At 61.8% G+C, this 21,500-nt stretch overlaps 1 protein-coding gene across 1 annotated transcript; it reads right to left on the bottom strand.

Annotated features, from left to right (window-relative positions):
* Positions 1 to 3,085: 3,085 nt before the first annotated feature.
* Positions 3,086 to 19,685, bottom strand: PMP22 (peripheral myelin protein 22). Its single transcript, XM_038157427.1, has 5 exons — positions 19,571 to 19,685; positions 18,595 to 18,695; positions 17,388 to 17,481; positions 7,815 to 7,955; positions 3,086 to 4,589 (listed from the first exon to the last, which is right to left on the bottom strand). Exons 2-5 carry the CDS (start codon positions 18,670 to 18,672, stop codon positions 4,423 to 4,425), a joined length of 480 nt encoding a protein of 159 aa, XP_038013355.1. The 5' UTR covers positions 18,673 to 18,695; positions 19,571 to 19,685; the 3' UTR covers positions 3,086 to 4,422.
* Between the last annotated feature and the right edge of the window lie 1,815 nt (positions 19,686 to 21,500).

The raw sequence follows: 21,500 nt of genomic DNA, 5'->3' as shown, positions 1-21,500 counted from the left end.
CCCCAGGCCACCCCCAGGTGCTTCACGGTCAATTAGAGGCGGGGGGAGCAGGGGACAGGGGTTAAAGATCACGCCAAGGGCCAGGCCAGGGACGCAGCGGGGGCTCCTCCGCTCATCTCTATCACAGACACTAATTTGGTTTAATTTACTTCAAAGGCTTTCCTGGGGGCTGTGGCACACGCCGGGCTGGGATCTATTCCTCCCAAAAGAGGTTTGAAAGGGGGCAGGGGCCTTTCTCTTGAAAGCAGCCCAGGGACAGAGCTTTGAGGTTTGATTTTCCTTTTTTAATTTTTTTTTTTTACAAGGGCTGCCTCTAAAGGCAGATAAGAGGGAGCCCTGGGAAATGAAAGCTGAAAAAGTGGATATGAAAGGAGACAGGACCGACAGAGACTGTAATGAAGCAGTTAAAGGACTTTAAAATAAAGCCTCTCCCCACGCAGTGCCTGCAGAGGAGCAATAAAACCATCCTGCAAAGTGCCGGCCAAAGATTCCCCCAGGAAAGCTCATCCTTGGGGAAAGCTAAACGTGTTGAATTATCCCCCAGGAAGCAAATAAACCAGGGACAACACGGAGCTTTTATCCTTTCATCGGCCTGGGGGAAGTGCCCTGTTAATGCTGGGAGCTTAGGGAGGCTGGAGAGGCAGGAGCAGCCTCGGCGGTGGGGTGGGAGCAGGGGATGGATCCCAGGGCTGGAGCAGCTGTGCCGCTGGGGTCTCACCTGAGCGGGCAGAGGGAGCCCCTTGGCCCAGCCTTGGCTGCTGCAGCCCGCGCTGCGCGGGGCCGAGCCGTGTCCTGCCCCTATCCCGGGTCCCGTATCCCGGGTCCCGGTCCCTCGGGGGAGGGCTCAGTCCCGCACAGCTCGGCTCGGCTCGGTTCGGTCCCGCACAGCTCGGTCCGGTCCCGCACAGCTCGGCTCGGCTCGGTTCAGTCCTGCACAGCTCGGTCCGGTCCCGCACAGCTCGGCTCGGCTCGGCTCGGTTGGGCCCGGCCCCGCCGCTGCCCCGCGCTCCCGCAGCGCTCCCGAAGCGCGGGCCGGGGCCGCCCCCGCCCGGCCGGAGCGGGGCTGGAGCCGCAGCTGTGCCCCAATTCCCACCGTAATTTTTCAATTTACAAGGCAGTAAATGAAAGAGGGAGACGAGATTCGCTCAGCGCATTTTCCAGGAGTATTTACTGCTGAGAGCGCCGCAAAAGCCATTTAAACAATTGCTTTTATGACACAACACACATTAAAGAAACTTCCCTAATATTTTTTTCACCCCGCTGCCGTTTCGTGCCGCGCTGCTGCCGCCGCGTTCTGCTCGCTGCTTTATGGGCTGTGTGGATTTTAATTGCGCTGCAGCCCCGGGGAGCGCTGAAATTCGGAGACTCATTTAGCTCCGGGAGTGCTCGCAGCTGATGGGGCAGGGAGGCTGCTCCGCCTCTGGCTGTCACCCCGGGAGCTGCTCCAGCCGCGGGGAGCGCTCGGGAGGCGATGAGCCCACAGCGCTCGGGAGGCGATGAGCCCAGAGCACACGGGAGGCGATGAGCCCGCAGCACACGGAGGGGATGAGCCCAGAGCGCTCGGGAGGGGATGAGCCCAGAGCACACGGGAGGGGATGAGCCCAGCCCGGGCCGGCGGTGCCGCGTCGTGGTGCAGAGCGATTCCTGGGCGGGTGCTGTGGCCAGGGCAGGCAGTGAGGGCAGATGAGGTCGGGGATGTTTAGGAAAGGCTTTTTCCCTAGCAGGGCAGTGCTGGGGGCTCTCCACACCTGGAGGTCTTCAAGGCTTGGTGAAACAAAGCCCAGCCTGGAGCTGGTGGCAGACACACCCGAGCAGCACACGGCAATGAAGACCTCTGAGCATCTTGTGGTTTCGGTACAAACTTTAACTCTTTAACGCTTTCACGCAGGCATTCCCAGCGGGCTGTAAGTGATGCCTTTGGAGGGAAGCCAGCTCTCCATGCTGCTGAACACGGCCTGGGAGCTGCAGCCCATCTCCCACCGTCCGAGCACAGGGACAGCACCCATGGGGCCAGGCTGGGACACCTGGGGGCTCACCTGGAGAGGAGCAGCTCCAGGGAGAGCTCAGAGCCCTGCCAGGGCCTGAAGGGGCTCCAGGAGAGCTGCAGAGAGACTGGGGACAAGGGATGGAGGGACAGGACATAGGGAATGGCTCCCACTGCCAGAGGGCAGGGATGGACGGGATATTGGGGGGAAAAATGTTCCCTGTGAGGGTGGGCAGGCCTGGCACAGGGTGCCCAGAGCAGCTGTGGCTGTCCCTGGATCCCGGTCATGTCCCCAGGACCAGCTGTGTGTGTCCCCAGGCCCATCCGTGTCCCCAGGCCCAGCTGTGTTTGTCCCCAGGCCCATCCGTGTCCCCAGGCCTGGCCATGTGTGTCCCCGTGCCCATCCGTGTCCCCATGCCCATCCGTGTTTGTCCCCAGGCCCGGCGGGGCTCGAGGGGTCCCTCGGCCGCCGCTCCGCCCGCAGCCACAGGAGGGCGCCCGCGCTCCGCGCTCGGCCGGGACCGACGGGAACGGGCTGGGGATAACGGGGGATAACGGGGAATAACGGGAATAATTGGGGGGATAACGGGGGGAAATAACGGGGGGAATAACTGGGGGGATAACGGGGGGAATAACGGGGGAATAATGGGGGATAACGGGGGAATAACGGGGTAATAACGGGGGGAATAACGGGGGAATAATGGGGGATAATGGGGATAACGGGGGAATAACGGGGGGGATAACGGGGGATAATGGGGGGATAACGGAGGGGAATACCGGGGGGAATAACGGGGGATTACAGGGGGATAACAGGGAGGAATAACGGGGATAACAGGGGGAAATAATGGGGGATACTGGGGGAAATGGGCAAAGGAGGTGCTGAAGCACCCTGGTGCAGGGGTCACCCAGCAGCTCCCATCCCCTCCGAGCTGCGCTGTGTGTTTGCAGCCCCGGTGCAGAGCCAGAGAAACAGGATGGGCTTCGAGGTCCCTTCTGACACAAATCACTGTGATTCCATGATTCCATGGGATGGCTCTGCAAGCAGGCTGGTGGAGCAGAGTCCAGCTCTAACCCTCCAAAACCCCAAAAAGTAGAAGCACCTGAGTTATTCTGACTTTTATTTCACTGCTTCTTAGTCCACACAGTTGGTATAAAATCAGAAAAGCAAAGCAAAAAAAAATAAAATAAAAGTAGAACCCCAAAAAAATCCAAGATTAACCAAAAAAGCAACAGTGTCTGGAGTCCTCAGAGGCAGCCTGGGGTCTGTGCTGGTGCCTGTTCCATTCATGGCCAGACTCGTTGCTGACAGACAGAGGACTCACATCTCGCTCCGGTGCCAGAGCCCCACGGGCTCCAGCCAGAGCTGCTTCTGTTCCTCTGCACCACGGAGGGGAAAAAGGAATCTCGGTTATGAATGCTTTATTAAAAATAATAGTAAGAGCAAATCTAAGTACAAAAGCAGTTATAGCTCATTTATATTACACAGAATTATTTCTCATTTCTAGCTTGGTTGTTTACCTCAAGGTCGTTAACTGAATTTCCAGTGACTAAGGTTAAATGGCGTAGCAGGGTAAGGAATGGTAAATAGATAGCACCATTTCATACATCTGGTATTGGATTTCAGGGACAGGCTGGGCTGGCTGCGTTCTCAGGGCAGTTCAGCTCCACGGCAAGGGCAGAGCACGCCCCAGGCTGGGAGCAGCAGTTCCCAGCCCAGCCCCGGCAGCCGGGCGAGGGAGGACGGCCCGGGCTGGATTGCAGCCTGGCCTAAGTGATTTAAAAGCCCAAATTCCCAGCGGGTGTGGAGGCAAGGCAGTGGGACTTAGGCACATAAGTCATTTAGGCACTTGGGGCAGTCAAAGCCTTTGCTCCGAAATCCTTCAAACCCTTTGGAAGCATCTCCCGTCAGATCTGGACGTGCCCTCCGGATCACAGCGTGTGGCAGGAGCAGGGCCCAGCCCTCTGGCTGCGGAACCAGGCGTGGCTGAGCCACGCCAGCCTAAAACCAGAGCTGGGGGCTCTGACGGGCTGGGACAGGGCAGGAGAGCTCCGCTCAAAGAGGATTTTGCATGAGAGAAAAATCACTGCGCTCTTGTTACACTGTTAGGAGTGAGAGTTCCTTAGGCACTTGCTTTAGGCTTTAAAACAGCGCATGGTCAACAGAAGCAAACGAGACTATGTACATATATGTAAAAAGTGTTATAAATAGGTTTTTTAAACCATAGATACTATATACACCTTCAATTAACAAGGAACCCTTTGAGTGTTTCCTCTGGGGGGGTTGGGTTTGGTTTGGATGGGAGGGTTTATTCCTTTTTTTTTATGTTTTTTGGTTTTTTGGTTAATTTTCTTTTCCGTTTTCTCGTCTATTCTCCCCCGCCTCCGTCTGCTGCGAGGAGGTGGTGGCTGTCCCCGTCACGCCGGCCGCGTCCCGCGGGTCACTCGCGCTTCCGCAGGATGACGTAGACGATGCCGCTGGCCAGGGCCAGGGGGAAGGCCAGCCACGCCAGGATGTAGGCGAAGCCGTAGGAGGTGTTTTCCGAGGCTTGGTGCCAGTCCGTGTGCCTCACAGTGAAGATGGCAGCGCCACTCATCACACACAGCCCTGCGGGGAGCACGGGGACAGTCAGTGACGGCACGGGCCAGTCCCTGCTGAGACCCACGCAGGACAGCAGCCAGCACCAGCACGGAGCTGGCTTTGCTCTGCCCCCTTGGATCCTGTCCCCTGGGAGGCTGGGGAGGGGGTGCTGTGGGCTCGGGCCCGGCTGGAGGTGAGCAGGGTTGTCTCTGCCACGCTCAGCAAACAAAGCCAGAGGCTCTGGAGCAGACAGAGCTGGAGCATCCCCTGGGCTAACCCATCCCTCAGGCAGAGCAGCGATGCTGCTCCAGACCAACCCCGCTCCCCCGGTGCCCTGTGTAAAACCCTGGCCTGAGCCACCTCCCTGCAGTGCTGCAGGAGGGCAGACACGGAGCTGGGCTTTCAGAGCAAGGTTTCTGTACCACCTCTCTGGGTGATACAAACACAAACCCAGCTGGGCCTCAGGATGCTCTGGCTCTGATCCCCCATGCTTCACAGCTGCACCACAAGCTCAACTGCAAACACCATTCCCAGCAAAGCCTGTTCCCTGAAAACCCTGCTCCTTGAAAACCCTGTTCCATGAAAACCCTGTTCCCTGAAAACCCTGCTCCCTTAAAACCCTGCTCCTTGAAAACCCTGTTCCATGAAAATCCTGTTCCATGAAAACCCTGTTCCCTGAAAACCCTGCTCCTTGAAAACCCTGTTCCATGAAACCCCTGTTCCATGAAAACCCTGTTCCCCACAAGCCCTGTTCCTTGAAGCCCCAGCTCCCTGCAAACCCTTCTGTGCCCACAGCTCCTCCCTCGTGGCACCCCTGCCCAGCCAGGGCCCATGGGGGTCCCAGGGGTGCCCAGCCCCGGTGGGCAGCATTCAAGTGTTGTTGCAAACCCCCCATTAGGGGTGGGCACCGCCCGGAGCTCACACAAAGCCACCTCTATTCCTGCCCCAAACGAGCTCTTTGAGTCAATCCCAGTAGCTCCATTATCCAGTCGTGGGGCTGTTGTTGGAGCCGAGTTCCAAGTCCCCTGCCCGGCCCTCAGGACCACCTACATTTCAGCACGGTGATATTTGAGCTGTAATTCCACTTGACACTGCTCCTTTTGTTCAGGAAAGTGCACAAGTGGGAATTCACTTCATTAAGGCGCCGCTGGAGCAGTTTCCATTCTGCAGGCACGGGAGCCAACTCCCACTGCCCAGCCCAGGCACAGAGAGCACGGCCATTGTCTGGGGGACAGGGGACGGGTGCGTGGCCACCCAGTCACCTCCAGAGGCCAGAAACAGCAGCGATTGTCTGCAGCAGGAGCTCGGCCGGCCGGAGGCCACGGCTGCCGCTGCCCTGCTGGGGCACCTGCCCTGCTCCGGGCCCAGAACACGCGGGCAGGAACGCCAGCTGCAGCCAGCTGCGAGCAGTGATGCACCCTCCATCCCTGGCTCCGGAGCACGCTCCAGCCTTGCTCTGGCAGGTCAGGAGGCAAACGCTTCCCGACATTTGCTCCTGGGGCTTGCTCGTGCCGGAGCAGCCCCGGCCCTGCCCAGGAAGCAGGGCAGCTCTCCAGGCCAGGTGTTTGCAAACAGCTGTGGGATGAGGGCAGGCACAGCCCTGGAGGCTGAGTCCCCTCCTCCTCTGAGTGAGGGCTGGCCAGCAGCACTCAGGAGAGAGAAGCCTTCTGCTCCGGGTCTATCAGAGCAGCTCTAACAGGGGTAATTGCAGGGAATTGCATTATTAATGCCCATTTCCCCTCCTCGGCTCCATGGCTCTAAGGGGTTTCCGTACATCTCTTTTTCCAGAGATGGTGAACTGATCTGAACTCCACCTGCACTGAGGCCAAGCAGACCCACTCATCATGGAATTCATGCCAATAAAGCTTAGCTCTGGATTTTGCCAGCGTTTGGGAAGGCCAGTTGCTTGGAGGATGCCCAGAAAGTTTAAAGTCTAAACTCAGTGAATGAGTTTTTCCACTGATAAAATAGCAGGACCTCGGGTGGCTTCTAGTTTAACATCTAAAGCTCTAGGAAAGAATCAGTCTCCTTCCCAGACACTCTGTCCTAACGCAGCCAGGACCTCGAAGTACCACTACATTTTTTAGCCTGAACTCTTGAAAATCCTCTCCACTGGTTTCATACATGGAAACATAAACAGAGCCAGTGGCTTTACAGCATCAGTACTTGGGGAACTGCAGCCTGATGGGAGCTGTGGCTCCTTTCCAGCACTGAGTTCTCAAAGAGTTAAAAATAGCAGCTGACAGTCCAAGCCAGAGCTCACCCTGCAGCTCCAGGGCTCTGTGCTCAAGGGGAAAGCACCAGGCCCCCTCATGGCAAGTTCATAAATAAACACCGAGCCCTCTCTTGCCAAAACAGGATTGTCACGACCTTCCCCACCCCACCAGCAGCTGTGGAAGCCTCACCCAGCCTGGTGAAGGGTCCCAGAGCCAGCACAGCCACCCTGGACACCCAACATCCCACCCTGGGGAACAGGCAGAGCTCTCCTTCCAGCATCCCTGTGATCTACTGCCCCCAGCTCTGCCCCAGTGCCTGGGGCACCCTGTCCCTCCAGAGCCTCCCTGGCTGGGGCAGAAACCCTCTTGCACCTTCGCTGTGCCAGGGCAGAAGAGCCTGGAGGCACAACGACCCAAGAGCTGGATCCCACCCCAGGATCCCATCTTCAACACCCCCAAGCCTTGCCTTTCCTTTCCTTTCCTTTCCTTTCCTTTCCTTTCCTTTCCTTTCCTTTCCTTTCCTTTCCTTTCCTTTCCTTTCCTTTCCTTTCCTTTCCTTTCCTTTCCTTTCCTTTCCTTTCCTTTCCTTTCCTTTCCTTTCCTTTCCTTTCCTTTCCTTTCCTTTCCTTTCCTTTCCTTTCCCCTTCCCTTCCCTTCCCTTCCCTTCCCTTCCCTTCCCTTCCCTTCCCTTCCCTTCCCTTCCCTTCCCTTCCCTTCCCTTCCCTTCCCTTCCCTTCCCTTCCCTTCCTTCCCTTCCCTTCCCTTCCCTTCCCTTCCCTTCCCTTCCCTTCCCTTCCCTTCCCTTCCCTTCCCTTCCCTTCCCTTCCCTTCCCTTCCCTTCCCTTCCCTTCCCCAGGAGCTGTTCCCCCCTCCAGGCCCCTCCGTGCCCGCAGCCCAGCGCAGTGCCCCCAGTGGCAGTGGCAGCAGTGGCCCCATTGGCAGTGGCCCCAGGGGCAGCAGTGGCCCCAGGGGCAGGGGCAGTAGGGGCAGGGGCAGCAGTGGTCCCAGGGGCAGGGGCACCCTCAGCCCCGCTCACCCGCCAGGATCTGGAACACGCCGGTGATGTAGAAGCGGCCGCCCTTGGTGAGCGTGAAGAGCTGGCAGAAGAACAGGAACAGCGACAGCACGCTGAAGATGACGGAGAGGATCATCATGGCTTGGACAGACTGCAGCCATTCTGGGGACAGACAGACAGACGGACAGCTCAGCGCGGGCACCGTGGAGCCCCTGCTGTGCCCGTGGCCTTGCCACTGGCCCACCCCGGCTCCCGCGGGGGTTGGAGAGCTGGGGGCCGTGCCCAGCGTGGACACGCTGCTCCGGGATTTCGGGTGCCACGGGGATGCCATGGCTGCCCTGGGCACGCTGCTCCGTGATTTCGGGTGCCTCGGGGATGCCATGGCTGCCCTGGGCACGCTGCTCCGGGATTTCGGGTGCCACGGGGATGCCATGGCTGCCCTGGGCGCGCTGCTCCGGGATTTCGGGTGCCACGGGGATGCCATGGCTGCCGGAACACGACAGATCACAGGCCTGGCACTGCCCTCAGGAGTGCCTGCCACGAAAGCCCCACGAGCAGCACGCAGAGCCTCTCTGCCCCAGCTCAGCGCCGGCCCTGGCTGCTGGGCTGTGCTGCAAACACCACAGCCACGCGCACCGAGCTCCGGAGCCCGAGCTCCGAGGGCAAGCAAACACACGGGAACGAAAACTCCCTGTGCCCCTGCGCAGCTGAACCTTTGGGCAGTCCTCCCCAGCTGCCAAACGCAGCTGTGTCCCAGAGCAGACCAGTTCAACCAGCCCGTGTGAGTCACTGCTCAGCTATTTCCAGGCTTAGTGGGTGTGTAAACCCCACGTAAAAAAAATATAAATAAACAAGCAAAATGCAGCTCCATGCCGTGAGCTGCTGCATCCTGACAGAGGGAGGCAATGCTCGCAGACACCTCTGCCTCCCCCCTCCCTTGTGAGGTTTGAAATCAAGATGCAGGACTCAGTGCAGGTAAACTGAGGCACAAACCACCCAGTGAAAGGCAGAAAAATCCTGCCTGGGGCTGGATCCTCAGATGGGATTAGGCAGCACTGAAGCCTCAGACTCAGTTCCATGTTTCTGCCACAGTTTTACTCCCCCCAATTTCAGTTCCCTGCCTGCAGAATCGGCTCCCAACAAAGCTGCCCTCCAGCTCAGCCACCTCCAACGGGGCCATCGGGACTGTCCAGGGCAAGGTCTGCCCCAGAAGTGACCACAGGTCCTCCCAAATTCCTGTGAGCCCTCCTCGTGGAGGGCAGAGGGGGGCTTGGACCTGAGGGTGAGGCACAGCCTGCAGCTGGGGTGGCAGTGGTGACCCGTGGCACTGCCAGCAAACCCACGGCCGCAGGAACATCCCGTGCCACTCAGCCACGTCTGTGTCTGATTCGGAGCAGGATTTCTACCCCTGGTCTCTGCCTCCTGTCTCTGGATGTTCAGCAGACGCAGCCCCTGCTCCCGCAGCTCTGGAAGCACCCCGAGCAGCCGCTGCTCCTCACAGCCAGCCTGCTCCTTCCCCTCCCTTCCCGCTCCCCATTTCCAGCTGCTGCCCTGCCCTCACGCCAGCGCACCGGGTCCCTGTGCCCCAGCTGCTGCTTCCAGGAAATCCCAGGGTGGATTCCCTGCAGTGTGCCCACAAGATGTCCAATGGATTTCCCCTGTCTCAGGCAGCCGGGCAGGGAAACCCCCCCTGCCTCAGCCCCACCTGTCCCTTCAGCTCTGGCCGTCCCCCACCAGTGGGAACGGGGTGAGGCAGCTCCAGCACCACCAAAATCATCCTAAATCTCTGCTCAGATCGGACCAGAGAGGTGGCTGGCGGATGTGCAGTGCTGAACTGCACCTCCCTCCGTCCCTCAGCACAGGGCTCCCATCCCAGCTCGGGGAAGCCGAGCTCTCCTCTCGCCCCTTCCCAGCTCCGGGCACCGGCTGAGCCGGAGCCAAGCCCTGCAGCTCCCCCAGGACCAGAAAGCCGAGTCCTTTGTGGTGGCAAAGGCCACGGGGAGGGGGATCCGGCCCCGTTCTGCTGCGAGGCGTTTGCTCCCACTGCTGGTTATTTTAGGAGAGGGCTGTCTAGACGGAAAGCTGAGCTGAGCTGAGCTGCCCTTTAATTGCATCCGCCTCCCCTGCCCGGTTTTTGGTTCTGAATGCAAATGATTTATAGGGGCTTTGCAAAATCCCATTGTAATAAAGAGCCGCGTCAGAGGCAGAGAGCGGCAGCGCTGAGGGGGGAGCCCACCGTGGCTGCAGGGTTTGGGCAGCCAGCCCGGGAGCCGGGAAATCAGGAGATGATCCCACAGCCCAGAGCTCTGAGCTCACATCCAGCCCTTGCTGACTTTTGCTGGCCTCCTTTGTGAAAACAAAGGGCAGGATCGCCGCCCAGGACGGAGACCCACGAGAGCTGCAGAGCTCCATCAGCTGCCCGCAGACTCCAGCTGGATTAGGACAGCTAACTGCCTTGAATGTATTTAAAATCACCCCCATAACTGCAGGTAGGGTTTCTGCAGGCTCAGCCCCACGAGCCTTTAACCCTTTGCTGCTGGGGCCGTGCCCAGCCCTCGGGATCCCAAACACAGCAAGTTTCCCAGAGCTGCAGCCGGGCTGTCAGCACTGTTTACTCCCAGGCTGTTATTTGTGGTTTCCCCTGGGCAGCGAGCTGGTTATCCCATTTTTCCCCCTGCATCTCCTCAGCTCTGTGTTTATATCTTTGTTCTTCAGGAGGAAGGAGGAAAGGAAGCAGCGTGGAAAGGACAGATAACACCCTGCACGCCGCTTCCGGAGCAGAGCCGGCGGGTTACAGCCCTGTCAGCAGCCAGCACAGAGTTCTTACAAAACAAATTTGAATTTTCCTTTAAGTTACGCAGGCCCTGATGTGCTCACAGCACTACTTACAACAGCAGGGAGAAGAGTTCAGCCCTGGGAAGATAAAGACCATGTTTCACTGCCCTAAAATCCAGCAGGAAAGAAAGAAACCTGGAGCAGGAACTGGAGCCTGGAGCAGGAATTGCAGCTGAACCTCCCAGAGAGACAGCAGCCCACCCAGCCCTGGCAGCAGAGCCCCAGCCCGGCTTGCAGGGGGGTTTCATGCCCTGACAGGACTGACAGGGCAGGGGAAAACGTTGCCTTGGCCAGGAGCAGGGGCCTTGAAGGACAGGCATTGCCTCCCCAGGGTTCGATTCATGCCCCCCACGCCCTCTTTGGCCCAGCCAAGGAGGAAAAACAAAGAGCACACTGAAGACACTTATTGGAGCTCAGCTCATCCACTGCTGTAAGAGCTCCCTAAATGGGTGCTGGGCATTAAAACCCCTGCGTGCTGGGATCTGCGGCTGATGGGAACGTTCTGCAGATGGAGCTTTCCCTTTGCCAAGCGTGTACTCTGTACATTTAAAAAGCAACCACTTCTGGGGAAGAAAACGTCCATTAAGGAGGTAACTGCAGCACAGAGCACAGCCAAAGCTGGAGGGAGGGAAACGCATGCTCCCAGCTGTGAAACCTGCTGCTTCCACGCTGCAAGATGAATCTCAGCAGGGTCAGCAACAGCACGGCTACAAGGCACCAGCCCAGGCTGCCAGGAAAAGCTGGGTTTTCTGAGCAGAGCTTTTCCAGAGCACAGTCTCAGGTGCCAAGGCCATACCAAGATCCTGAGCGCAGCTCCATCCTCCCCTCTGAGGAGGCCAGGTTGCAGCGAAAGGCTGGGACTTGCAGTGGTTTTGATGTTCAGCCACCCCCAAGAGGCTTGGAAAAGTGTGAACTGGAGGAGCAGAAACACCCAGCAGAAACACCAGCTCAGCTGCAGCACTCTGGGCTGCCCTTCAGGCAGAGCCCCGCAGATCCCCCAGGGCCAGAAAAGCTCCAGTGCCTGTGGGGCTGCTCTGCACTGCCCCAGCCCTGCCCTGCCCCTCAGCCCAGGGCTGCAGGGACACCTCTCCTGGTCTGCAGGGACCTCTCCTCTGTCCTTTTGGGACACCTCCTCCTCGTCTGTGCAGCCGAGGCACTGCTCTGTCCCAGGGAAGCTGCAGGGCAAGCCCAGCTCCAGTGCATCTCCAGTGCATCTCCAGTGCATCTCCAGTGCATCTCCAGTGCATCTCCAGTGCAGCTCCAGTGCAGCTCCAGTGCAGCTCCAGGGCAGCTCCAGGGCATCTCCAGGGCATCTCTGGTGCAGCTCCCGTGCAGCTCCCGTGCCGCTCCCGTGCCGCTCCCATGCAGCTCTCTCCTGCTGTGGCCCAGCCAGACATTCCCGCTGCTCGTTCCCAGTCCTGCCATCTCCATGGCCTGGAGCCGCCACGCTGTGCTGGATGCGGGTATTTTGGAAATCCCAGCAGCACTGGGGGTTCCAGAGAGCTCCCAGGGTGCTGGTGGGGGATGAGCAGAGGGGCTGCAGGGAGGCAGAGACCCAGCACAGCGCTCCGAGTCCTCCAAGGCTTCCTGCTCCTCTCCTGAGCTCCTTCAGATGGAGATGAACCCCTCAAACCTTCCTCTTCTCCTCTCCTCCTCTTCTTTCCTTCTCCCTGAAGCTCCATCCAAGTCGTCCACGAGGCCAGGACGTGCAGAGCTCTCCAGAGCTGCCGCATCCCACGGGAGCTCCCACCCTGCAGAGGCACTCCTGGTGCAGCTGAGGCAGCAGAAAGCTGCTGGCACCACGAGACACTCCTTCCAGCAGCTCCACGAAGCCCGAGGCAGCTCCTTTCCCTCTGTCCTCCTGCTGGCGTGTGCTGAGGCAGCAGATCCATCGCTCCATCCCAGACCCTCCCAAGGGCTCCGGGGCCAGCTCAGGGATGGCAGCAGGAGTGGGCAGCAGGGGTGCCTTGGCCCACGGGCCTGGGGCAGGGTCACTCAGCCTGAGCCCACAGGGACATCCCAGGGGCTCACCAAGGCCAAAACCATGCGGGCTGAAGGGTTTTCCAGCACCACACTCTGCAGGGGACACCCCCACCTTTCTTTTGGTTTGACAGTCATCCCTTGGCCACGTGCTGCCCTCTTCCTGCCATCCTCTGTGGGCCAGAGCACAAGTGTGGCAGGGAAGGCTGGCTGAGCCCTCCTCGCACAGAAAAAATGGGAGCCAAAGACATCTGGGGCAGCTGAGAGAAAACCAGCACCAGCTCCCGGCCTCTCCTCATCAGATGCTCTTTGTGAGAAGAACAAGCAACAATAAAAAATGGTTTTAAGCAGAGGAAATCCCTTTCCTATTGAGGGCAAGAAAGTTATGGAACAAACTGATCTGAAATATAAAATATTCTCTTGGAAAAGGAGATTTTTAGATTTTAGGAATAGGAGATTTTTTAGATTTCAGGAATTCTTTACCCAGAGGGAGGTGAGGCCCTGGCACAGGGTGCCCAGAGCAGCTGGGGCTGCCCCTGGATCCCTGGCAGTGCCCAAGGCCAGGCTGGATGGGGCTGGGAGCAGCTGGGACAGTGGGAGGTGTCCCTGCCAGGGCAGGGGTGGCACTGGAGGAGCTTTGAGGTCCCTCCCAACCCAACCTATCGGGGATCCTGTGAATACCCCTCAGGTGATTTCAGAACACCAAGGGATGGGTTACTGTCCCCCGGGCTGGCAGAGAGGGTCCAGCCCTGCCCGGGTTCAGCTGGTATCACCTGTTACTAGCAACAGTAATAAAATCTGCTCTGGGCAAGCAGCTGGGCTTTGCTTGTGGCCACCACATCAGCAGAGCAGCGTGGGCATCACAGGGCCCCCGGCACGCTGCCATCGGGCTCCTCCCAAGGTCCAGGGGCTCCTTTTCCCTTTTACACAGCCCCAAACCAGCCTGCCTGTGGACGAGCCAGCCACGGGGGAAGCCGGGAGAGGACAACAGAGGAAACGTCTCCTGGCACTGCAGCGGGGTGGGGGATCCCCGTGGATCCCCGTGGACAGCCCCGCCGCCTCCCCACTTTCAGCACTCCCGCCACAACCAGAGGAGGACGCAGCAGAAGAGAAGCCTTCCTTCCTGCATGAAACATCCAGCTGAGGAAAGGGAAGGGCATCTTTGGAGCAGAAAGCATCGCCGTCGGGGGGTCTGGGCTGGCATCTCCTGGAGAGCCCTTGCAGGGCGCGAGCGCGTGCCCCGGGCTGGCACACGGCCCTGCCGGCCCACGGCCGCTCTCCCAGCTGGATTCCTCAGATAAGGCTTTTCCAGGAATGTCTGACAGCGCAAACCCAGCAAAGATTGCAACATTTTTTCCATAGTTCTCGGCCTCTTGAAGAAAAAAAAAGCATTATCTAACAGCAGATGCGAAAATCAAAGCGACAAGCAGGCGTTGCACACGGAGAGGGAGCGGGGATGTGCCGGGGCTCCTGCTGGCACGGCTCAGCCCTTGCACACACCGAGGGCCACGGGGAGCTGGGAGCTGGGAGCTGAGCCCCACCGAGGCAGCCCAGCCCGTGCCCAGGGGCTCCCGAGTGCCCGCCCGGCAGCGCTGTGCCCAGCCCCGGCGCTGCCCCATCCCTACGGGAGGGTCTGCAGGGCGAGGAGCCCAGCCAGAGCCTGCCCACGGGGAATCCAGAGCAAATCCTGCTGGCACCTGCATCCAGGGGTTCTGCTTCTCGGTGGGCATCCACACCAAGGAAAGGTCCCTGTGTGACAGGACAGGGGAGGCTCAGCTGAGACCAAGGGGCACCACGGCATCTCCACCCCCCAAAATCCCCATCCATGACGAGCACGGGTGACCCAGCACCATCTAATTCCCAAATTCCACTCACTGAGTGCCACTGCCTTTTGCAAAGAGAAGAACAAATAACCACAGCCCAGAGGCCACCGTGATGGCCAGAGCAAAACCTGTCCCGCGTGAAGTTCTGCCAAAATTCCCGACGAGGATTCCGCGCTGCTCCCCAGAGCACCTTGGCACTCCAGGATTAACCATTCAGTGCCGTCCCAGGCACAGGGAGATGAGCTCCTATGGCTCCCTGGAGCCACTGCTCACAGCCTGTTCTGAGCCGTGGCCAAGCGTGGTTTGTGGTGTTTCTATGGGATCCTTCCTGATTTTGAAATAAGCATATTCCTAGGGAAGGGGTGAGGATGAGGCAGGAGACCAGCGTGAGCCTCGGAGGTGGCTCTTCCACGGTGTCCTGGCCCTGTGACCTCGCTGCTGCTCCCGAGGGGGGCTGACAGCAGCTCCCGCAGAGCGACAGGGCAGGGAGGACCTGCTGCACAGGAGACCATGCGGCATTTTTGCTGTTTTTACAAACAGACCTGAAAAGCCCTGCGTCAGCCCGGGAAATGTCCTTTGGTGCTCTGCTCCTACAGCGGCAGTGGGCTCTGGAGCCGGCGTCCAGGGTCCCCCAGGATGAGGGCAGGTCCTCAGCAGCCTGCTCCCACACCCGGGCCACAGGGTGAGCGGGCACAAGCTTTTATCCGAGCAAAAGCCTCTTGTGCTGACGCCAGAGCAGAGGCTTTGGGCGAGTGAGAGCTGTCAGAGAGCACAGTGAGCTGCTGCTCACAGAGCAGCTCACCGGGGCACTTTATCCCGGGATCCCACACTGGTTTGGGTTGGAGGGGACGTTACAGGTGGTCTCGTTCCACCCCACCTTGCACTGCATCGGGGCTGTCACCCCAGCTCAGCTGCCTTTTCACCAGGACCATCGCGGCCACTGTCCCTTTAATGATGAAACATCAGCGCGGGAAAGGCTCCAGGGGCTCTGGGAACGGGCAGGGGACACTCCCAGCCCGCGGCAGGACCGTCGGGTGTGCGGAAACCACCCAAGCACGGTTTGGACAAGCCCCCTCAGCACTGGCAGCCCCGACAGAGCGTCCTGTAAACATCCAGAAAGAGCGGTGAGGGCGTGAAAAGCCGGAGATTTGGGGAGGCTTTAGAGCGCCGGGCTCCGGGGCTGCTGGGGGCAAGCGCTGCCTTTCATGACAATCGGGGGCTCAGCAGTTTCGCAGCTCGCATGACTGGCCCTGAAGCGGGGCTGCCGACGCTGCAGCAGCCAGCCCGGCCGCCGCTGCCGCGGGACCCGGCCCCGGGGGCTCCGCGCCCGGGATGCGATCCAGCCGCTCCCGGCCGGCCCCGACACCAGCAGGCGTCAGCAGAGACCGGCACGGGGCTGGGAGCGCCGCTGCCTCGGAAACCAGAGCCGGGGACGGCGGGGACAGCGGGGGGACACAGCAGGGCATCGCCTCCCCACGGGGGTAACGCTCCCAGAGGACGGGGATGCGCTCCCAGAGGAGGGGGGTTCTGATGGGAGTCTCCAAAAACCCTCTCTCAGCCTCCCGTCACTGAGGGACCCTCCGGGAGCGTGGAATGCTCCCCGCGTGACCGTGCCCCCTCGCCAGGGCCGCACGGCACCGCTGTGCTCCTGCCCCGGCACGGTGTGCCCGTGTCCCGGTGCCGGCGCTGGGACTCGCGGCTGCTGTCACTGGGGCTTGCCCTGGGACAATCTGTTCTCCCAGGAAAGCAAAAACCAGGCTAACAGAACCAATGCTGGCCCCAGCACCACTGGCATTAGCTCTGTCTTCCAGGGAAACTGAGGCACGGGCTCGCCCGACTCTCTGGCACGGATTTTGTGTTCCTGGTGCCACTGGCCACCCGGGGAAGTGCGTGTCACGCTGTCTCAGCACACTGTCCTCCCCTGCCGACCTCAGCAAACAGTTCGGGGTGTCACACCCGGTGTGACATCAGCCTTCAGCCGGCGGGGTCCCGCGGGGGCCGTGCAGCCCCCGGCCGTGCAGGGGCAGGGGTGAGGGGCCGGGCACGCAGCTCGGCCCCCACAGCAAACCCCGGGGCCAGGGCTGAGCCCAAACTCAGCCTGCGCCAGCGCAGAACCAGGACACATTTCCAGGGAGGGGACAGGTGTCCTCTGGATCAGGGGGTCCTCAGGACCCCGTGTGCATCCTTGAAACCCCTCACAAGCAGAGCAAGAGGGAGCTGTGCCAAAAAGAGCCCCGCAACCTCCAGCAGGGTGACAGGGCCCAGTGGCTGCCACACCAAGGAGCACCTCGTGTTTGTGTGTTCAGGAAGAAAATGTGCTGATTACAGGAGACCCCCCAAAAGGGCTCGGTGCAGCTGAGCGCGTCCCCCTGCCCCGGAGCTGCCAGGAGCTGCCCTCAGCCCGAGGGCAGCCGGGCAGAGCCATGGCCAGCGGGTCTCGTCCTGTCCTAAGCCCCATCCCAGCTTCAGGGACAGGGAGGGGACGGGGAGCAATCCCCCACTGCCGGGCCAGCCCCGTGTCCCCACACCCGACACGAGAGCCGTGCTCCTGCGGCGGGGGACAGAGCAGAGCAGGCAAGGGGATGGGGAAAGGAAAATCCAAGGAGGAATCCCAAACAACCCGTCTGGGAAATCCCTCGGGAATCCATAGGCACCAGGGGAGAATGAACAGCGGGAGGGAGCAGCCCTGATCCCGGGGAGCAGCCGCGATCCATGGGGGCACAGCCCCAATCCCAGGGCACATCCCCGATCCCGGGGGGCACAGCCCCGATCCCGGGGGGGGCACAGCCCCGATCCATGGGGGCTTAGCCAAGATCCCGGGGCACAGCCCCGATCCCGGGGGGGGCACAGCCCCGATCCATGGGGGCTTAGCCAAGATCCCGGGGCACAGCCCCGATCCCGGGGGGGGCACAGCCCCGATCCCAGGGCACAGCCCCGCTCCCATGAGGGCACTCACCGTTGGAGGAGGATGCCACGCACTGGATGGTGTCGCCGCCGCTGCTGCAGTTCTGCCACAGGTCTGACGCGCGCTCGCCGTTCACCAGCCATTGCTGCGGGACAGACACACAGACACAGCCCGTGAGCAGGGCCCGCCACCCCCGGCCGCGTCCCCCCAGCGCCACCGCGTCCCCCCCGGCTCGCCCCGGCGTGCCTGCCCGGCCAGGCGCTCCCAGGGACACGCTTTTCCGTCCGGAGGGGTTTGGGAAGTCAGTCCCGGTGTTTGCTTTAGCTGCTCTAGCCCCGGCGGCGCAGGAACAGAGGCTCTTTATGCTCTTTAAGCTCGGAGCGAGTCCCGCGGGGCCGCGCTCCCCTCCCCTGGCCGGCCTCGCCCGCTGCCTGGCCGGGATATTTGAATGCTTCCACGTGATTCCTAACGGCTCGGAAGATTTTTGTAACGTTTTCCGTGACTGCTACCACAAAAAGGAAAAAAAAAAAAAAAAAAAAACAAAAAAACAACCAAAAACCCGGGAAAGAAGCCGCTGGTGAAGCGAGCTTGGAAGCCAGCTCCACAGAACAGCTGCCCCGAAGCCAGCTCCAGCCTCTCCCCGGGCAGCTGACGTGGTCACTGGGCTGCAGCCCCGGGACAGCGCTGGGGAGCCTCGGTGCCGCGTCCAGCGCTCCGCCGCTCGCACAGATCCAGCCTGGGAAGCTGGGCGAGGAAAGAGGCTGTGCTCATTCCCACCCCGAGGAGGAGAGCTGGGAGCAGCGCTGCCGTGCTGAGGGGTCAGCGCCAGCCAGCCCCGTCGGGGGCCCTGCTCAGCCTGGCTGTTCTGGTGCTGTGCCCGGAGCCCAAGGGCAGGTGGAGCTCCCTTTCGAAAGGAGAGAGCAGCATCTCCCCAGAGGAGGGGATTTGGGGTGCTCCGAGGCTGCTCCTCGATGTGAACAGCCTGGGGAGGATGAGGAGATGGTTTCCAACAGCCTTTGTGTCTCTGTGCCACCGTGGATGCCCCGAGCAGCCCCACAGAGCACAGCCAAGGGTCCCACCAGCTGCCCTGACGGCACAAACTCCCAAATCCCATCGTTGCTGGGACCAGCACCCAGCAGCAAAGGCTTCCTGCTAACAGCCAGGCTGAAAACCGGCCACAAACACAAACCACCCCTCCCGCTCTCGCCACGCCGCGGCCGCGCCTGGCGGGAGCCCGAGCAGGGCAATCCGAACTCACACTGACGATGGTGGAGACGAAGAGCAGCACCAGCACGGTGACGTGCAGCACGATGATCCCCAGCAGCAGCAGCAGCATCTTGGCGGCGGTGGAGGGCAGAGCTGCAGCGGGACAGGGATGATGCTGAGTGCGTGTGTCTGTCTGTCCGTGCGTCTGTCTGTCCGGCGGCAGCGGGAACGCTCCGCTCTGCCCCGCCCGGCGCGGGGGATGCTGCTGGGGCAGTGCCCGGCGCTCGGGTTCTCTCCGCGGGCCCCGCCGACGGAGAAGGGTCCGAGCCCTCTGCCCGCTCCCCGATATCGCCGGGACCGCCCGAGACCTTCCCCCGAGCCTGCTCTCCCTCTCCCACCGAGGGGGCTCCTCCCAGTCCCTCCCCGGGGACCTTCACAGGGGGGCGGTCCCCAAGGGGCTCCCCAGCCCCTCTCCCGAGAGGGGTCCGGTGCCCCTCTCCCCCGGGAATGTGCTCCCCGCCCGGCGGGAGGGCTCGGGCCCGGCTCATCGCACCCGAGGGCTGCCCCGGCCCCGTTCCGCGGGGAAAGGGGGGCGAGGGTGCCTTGCCCACCCACCCATGGGAGCAGCGTGGGTGATTCTGCCGGCCCCCACCCCGGGGGGAATTCTACCGGGCTCATCTGCCCTGGCGACCCCCGGGAGAGGGCAGGGGGCGGGGAGCAGGGAGCGTCAGCCCCTGCCCCTTCCAGCCCGCTGGGCTGCCTCGGCCCCTCTTCCCTGGGGGTGCCCTCGGCCCATCTCCCCTCGGCTCCCCCGGCAGAGCCTCTCCCGGACCCTGTCCCGAGCTAGGGGGGACCTTCCCCAGCCCGTCTCCCCCTCGGTGAAGAGGGGAGGGGGCTGCCCTGGCCCCTCTCCTTAGAGCCCCAGAGCGGGGGTGCCTCTGCCCTCCCTGCGGGCTGCGGCCCCCGGGGGTCTCTGCGGCCCGGTTCGGCCGGCCCGGTTCCCGGCGGGACGGGCGCTCCGTACTCACATCGCGGCGGAGCGGAGCGCGCTGGCGGCGGAGCGGGCGCGGAGCGGAGCGGGCGGCGGCGCTGTCAAGTTTCCCCTTTAACCGGGGCCACCGCCCCGTTTGCGTCTGCGGCGCGGGGAGGGCTCAGCCGCCGCCCGCCGCCCTCCTATAAACGGGGCAGCGCCCGGCCCCGGCCCCGCCGCCTCCCCCCGGAGCCCTCGCCTTCCCCGGACGCGGCTCCCGCCCCGCAGCGAGGAGATTCGCGGGGGGACAAGAGACGAGCAGCCCGCTCTCCTGAGCCCCCTGCCCAGGCGGCCGTGCCCCGCTCTCCGAGCGGCCCCCCGACGGCGGGGGAGCCCCGGGCGGCGTGAGCGGCACCGGCCGTGCCCGGGGAGGACGGAGCTCTGCACATCGCGGGTCCCCTCGCCCCGGCCCGGGGGATTTGGGCAGCCCCGGACGGGATCCGTGGCACAGGATTTGGGGAACGAGCGTCTGGCTGAGCTGAAGGGATTCGAGCACTTGGAATCGACCTTCTTTAGCACTCGAGAGCCAAATTAGGTAGAACTGAGCAACTTTTCACTAAACGGAGAGTGCGATTTTCCACAGCTCTGGACAACACTCAGAGTTAGGGCTGTTCTGCCTGGAGGAGGCTCAGGGGAGAGCTCAGAGCCCTCCCAGTACCCAAAGGGGCTCCAGGAGAGCTGGAAGGGGACTTGGGACAAGGGCTGGAGGGACAGGACACAGGGAATGGCTCCCACTGCCAGAGGGCAGGGCTGGATGGGATCTTGGGCAGGAATTGTCCCCTGGCAGGGTGGGCAGCCCTGGCACAGGGTGTCCAGAGCAGCTGGGGCTGCCCCTGGATCCCTGGCAGTGCCCAAGGCCGGGCTTGGAGCAGCCTGGGACAGTGGGAGGTGTCCCTGCCAGGGCAGGGGTGGCACTGGAGGGGCTTTGATCCCTTCCAGCCCACACCATTCCGGGATTCGGTGACTCAGGTGCTCGGGAGGGAAGGGGTGGCTGCGCTGCCGCCCTCGCTCATTCTCGAGCACAGCCAATGTGTTCAAACAACCCCCCACACGCAGAGTGCCCCCCCAGCCCCCAGATAATCCCGCCAGGACTCCTGCCCTGAGCACTCACACCAATCCCCAGCGCTCCCCTCTCCCCGCACCAGCTGCAGACCCGTCCCGCGGTGTTGCACAAACAGAATTCGGGAATCGGGAATTCGGCATCCAGCCACCGGGACTGTGAATCTCGGGAGAAGGGAGCTGGGGAAGCGTGCTTGGCTCCTCTCTCCTGGCAAGCAGAGGCGTGTTCCCGCAGCACGGGCTCTCGCTCAGGGAAGGGGTCCCGGCACAGGCAGCAGCCAGCGAGGGGGAGCGGAGCTCCGAGCGCCGGCCGGGCCCGGGGAGAGGGGCAGCGGCTGAAGCCAGGTTCCAAAGGACGCGATTTCCCTTCCCCTCCAAAGATCCCGCCAACTCCTCTGCTGCTGCCGTCCGTGCGCACCCTGTGGCGCCTGTCAGTGCCATCCAGAGGGCTGGACATCTGCGCCACCATCAGAACACTCCCGGCTAACGAGGCTGATGGGGCTGTCCTGGGCCGGGTGCCTGAGGGAGCCCCCGCGCTCGGGGCTGGGAGGGAAAGGTCTCGGAAAGGTCTTGGAAAGGTCTCGTCCTCAGGGCTGCCCTCCAGGCTCTGGCAGAGACCCTTCTCTGACCTGGGTGTGCGGGCTGAGATCTCGGCTGCTGTTTCTGGGCAGAGCATCCCAGCTGCTCCCCGGGCAGAGCGGGGTGCCCCGGCAGGCCGGGGGTCACAGGCAGCCCCGAGCCCCCCCGTGAGCGCGGCACAGCAAACCGCCCCAGCCCCTCCTGGACAAGGTGCCAGAAGCAGCTTCTTAGGCGTGGGGAGAACTAGCTGAGAGTCAAACCAGGGAAAAGAGCAGCCTGTGGTAGCAAAG

Source organism: Motacilla alba, chromosome 18, assembly GCF_015832195.1.
Source record: "Motacilla alba alba isolate MOTALB_02 chromosome 18, Motacilla_alba_V1.0_pri, whole genome shotgun sequence".
NCBI lineage: Eukaryota > Metazoa > Chordata > Aves > Passeriformes > Motacillidae > Motacilla > Motacilla alba.
The sequence above is the reverse complement of the archived record's forward strand: the minus strand, read 5'-3'. Positions and strand labels throughout refer to the sequence as shown.